The sequence below is a fragment of the Conger conger genome, chromosome 11 (assembly GCF_963514075.1).
Source record: "Conger conger chromosome 11, fConCon1.1, whole genome shotgun sequence".
NCBI lineage: Eukaryota > Metazoa > Chordata > Actinopteri > Anguilliformes > Congridae > Conger > Conger conger.
In genome coordinates this window covers 41,665,036-41,667,326 of record NC_083770.1, presented here as the reverse complement: position 1 = coordinate 41,667,326, position 2,291 = coordinate 41,665,036, and the positions used below count along the sequence as shown (strand labels likewise).

The following is a 2,291-nucleotide window of genomic DNA, read 5'->3' as shown; positions in this document are numbered from 1 at the left end:
AGAGGCTGGGGGTCCCCGAGGTCATCAGGGACCCCGCGGGGGCCACCCCAAAAGTGAAACGACGGAACTCGAGAAAAGTCAAGAGGGGAAGAGGCAAAAGCACCCCGGTCAGATTCTACAACCGGTGTCTACGGATTACGAGCAAACTGGAATGACAAACTTAGTGTTCTTGAAGAAGAACACTGGTTTTCGATGGACATCAAGCTTTTTGTTGGGGAAGATCGATGTTTTATCTGAAACCACATCTATTCCTCTTAAATCTGAGCTTAATTTTAATATTTTATGAGACCATGGAAATGTAAATACATTCAACATACAGAAGTATGTAAAAAATTCTGCCTATTAAGATTATGTTCCACTGAAAACACATCTTTGGTCTTCCAGATCATCTCAGAGGTACATACTTCAATTATGAGGTTTGAAAAAGCTAAAATTCCGACAAAATATGTAAATTCTAAATTTAAAGTTAAAAGCCCCTAAAGCTTAAATAATTCTGCTGGATATGGAGTAAAGGTTTGCAAAGGTTCATGATGATCGGATGGCTATGCACTGAGGAAAATGTCCTGTAATATCGTCCAAAATCAGGTTTTGAGAAAATACACTCCAAAGATGTAAGGTGTTCAAAAGATGCCTCATATATTGATAAATGAGTCGAAATCATCCAAAAGGTGGTATTATCCTGAAAGTTGAATAGTTGATGGATGATTTACAGGTAAATTTGCCTGAAAATGTGATTTTGTCAGTGGAACTACAAAATGTATTTTCTTGCAATTGTAAATTCCTGTTTTAAATAATACTTTAAACTGCACTTAAACAGAGGATATGAATGGTGCTTTAAATTTGTGTTTTATTTTTTCATTTGGAACTGAATGTATTTAATTTAATATGTGTACAAAATGCTGTCTCTTGTACATGACCACTTTGACACTGGAACTTATCAGAACAATCTGAATGTAAAAATATACTGAATATTATATTTTTTTGTTTATTATATTATATATTTTATGCTCAGTCATTTTACTGCTTGAAGTAAAACTTGGATTGATCAGATTGTTTGAATAATTACTGAATTGGGATTGGTGATTTCACTTGTACTGATATTTCAATCAAAATAAAATTTTTGTCATTACTTCAATGTATTTTCTAAATAAACAGGATTTAAAATAAAACATTGTACATAACAGTATTCTTGTGGGAAGTTCATTGTGGAATATTGTGAGAAAGTGAACACAAATATAAATATTGGTATGATGCAAACATGATTGGTCCAAATTTTCTGCCCATCCTGAACATAATCAAAAGGAGATTGAACCGAAGAGCTTGGCAAACACAATTTGAATGGTCTTTCATATCCAGTTATTCTCAGAATATCTTTGGCTGGCTAGAGAAAAATGGGTGGTGGACCACTATAACTGCTTAAAAATGTAATTTGTATAACTTGCTTATATATGTACATGTTTAATTTGCTTATATGCATAACTAGTGATTTGTCGTTGTTTATAAGATTTTATAAATGAAGTGCTTCTAATGTAAACTGACACTATGATGTCAAATAAAAGGCTTTTTGAATGAATTGCTTGTAACTCATATAGAACCAGGGAGTGATTACGCTACTGAAAACTGAACCAAAGAAAAGCAGATCACTGAATTACCAGTGTGCAGTCGCAAAGGCGTCCTCTCGTAGAAATAAAGTGTGGAATATTATATCCACCAGAGGGCGCTTTAATCATGTTATATGACGCCGGGTTCCTCAAGAAAGTTCTGAGAAGCCCGATAGTGGAGCAGAATTTAGGACAGTGCACAAACCGGTCTGGAACACTTCCATATGATAAACGCAAACGCCCATTGTGCTATAGTGACGTCTCAAATGTTGCACACGTCGATGGCCAAACTTCATTGACGACTGTAATTGTTTTATAAAATGACAGTAGGACGTGAATGAACAATAAAAAATAACACCAAAGGATAAAGATATGGGCAAATTAAATCATGTTGATAGCTTCAATCATCAGCTACCGTTTGTCAAACAGGAGCATTGAAAATGAGAGAGTGTTATTTGAAGTCATCGGAAAAAAAACTATTAAGTCGAGACTGTCGCAATTTTGCACGCAGTATATGGGCTATTGACGGGTTCCATTGCATCCGAAAAAGGCTTGGGTCTGGTTGGTCTGGCTGTGCCATAGGCCAGAGAAAAGGGGGTTGTGCGCAGGTAAATCGGCGCTTCATTGGTCTCATTTGTCCTGTTTATCGTAAAGCGCAGTGCATTCTGGGAGCATTTGGCCTAAGAAACA

The 2,291-nt window shown here is 36.0% G+C and overlaps 1 protein-coding gene across 2 annotated transcripts in view; it reads left to right on the top strand.

Annotated features, from left to right (window-relative positions):
• The window catches only part of LOC133139999 (group 3 secretory phospholipase A2-like), a 15,506-nt gene extending 14,320 nt beyond the window's left edge, over window positions 1-1,186 (top strand). For both annotated transcript variants that reach the window (XM_061259493.1, XM_061259492.1), the window contains exon 7: window positions 1-1,186. This exon is cut by the window's left edge and continues 47 nt beyond it. In XM_061259493.1, coding sequence (XP_061115477.1) covers window positions 1-155 — 155 coding nt within the window. In that variant the 3' untranslated portion in view covers window positions 156-1,186.
• The last annotated feature ends 1,105 nt before the right edge of the window (window positions 1,187-2,291 follow it).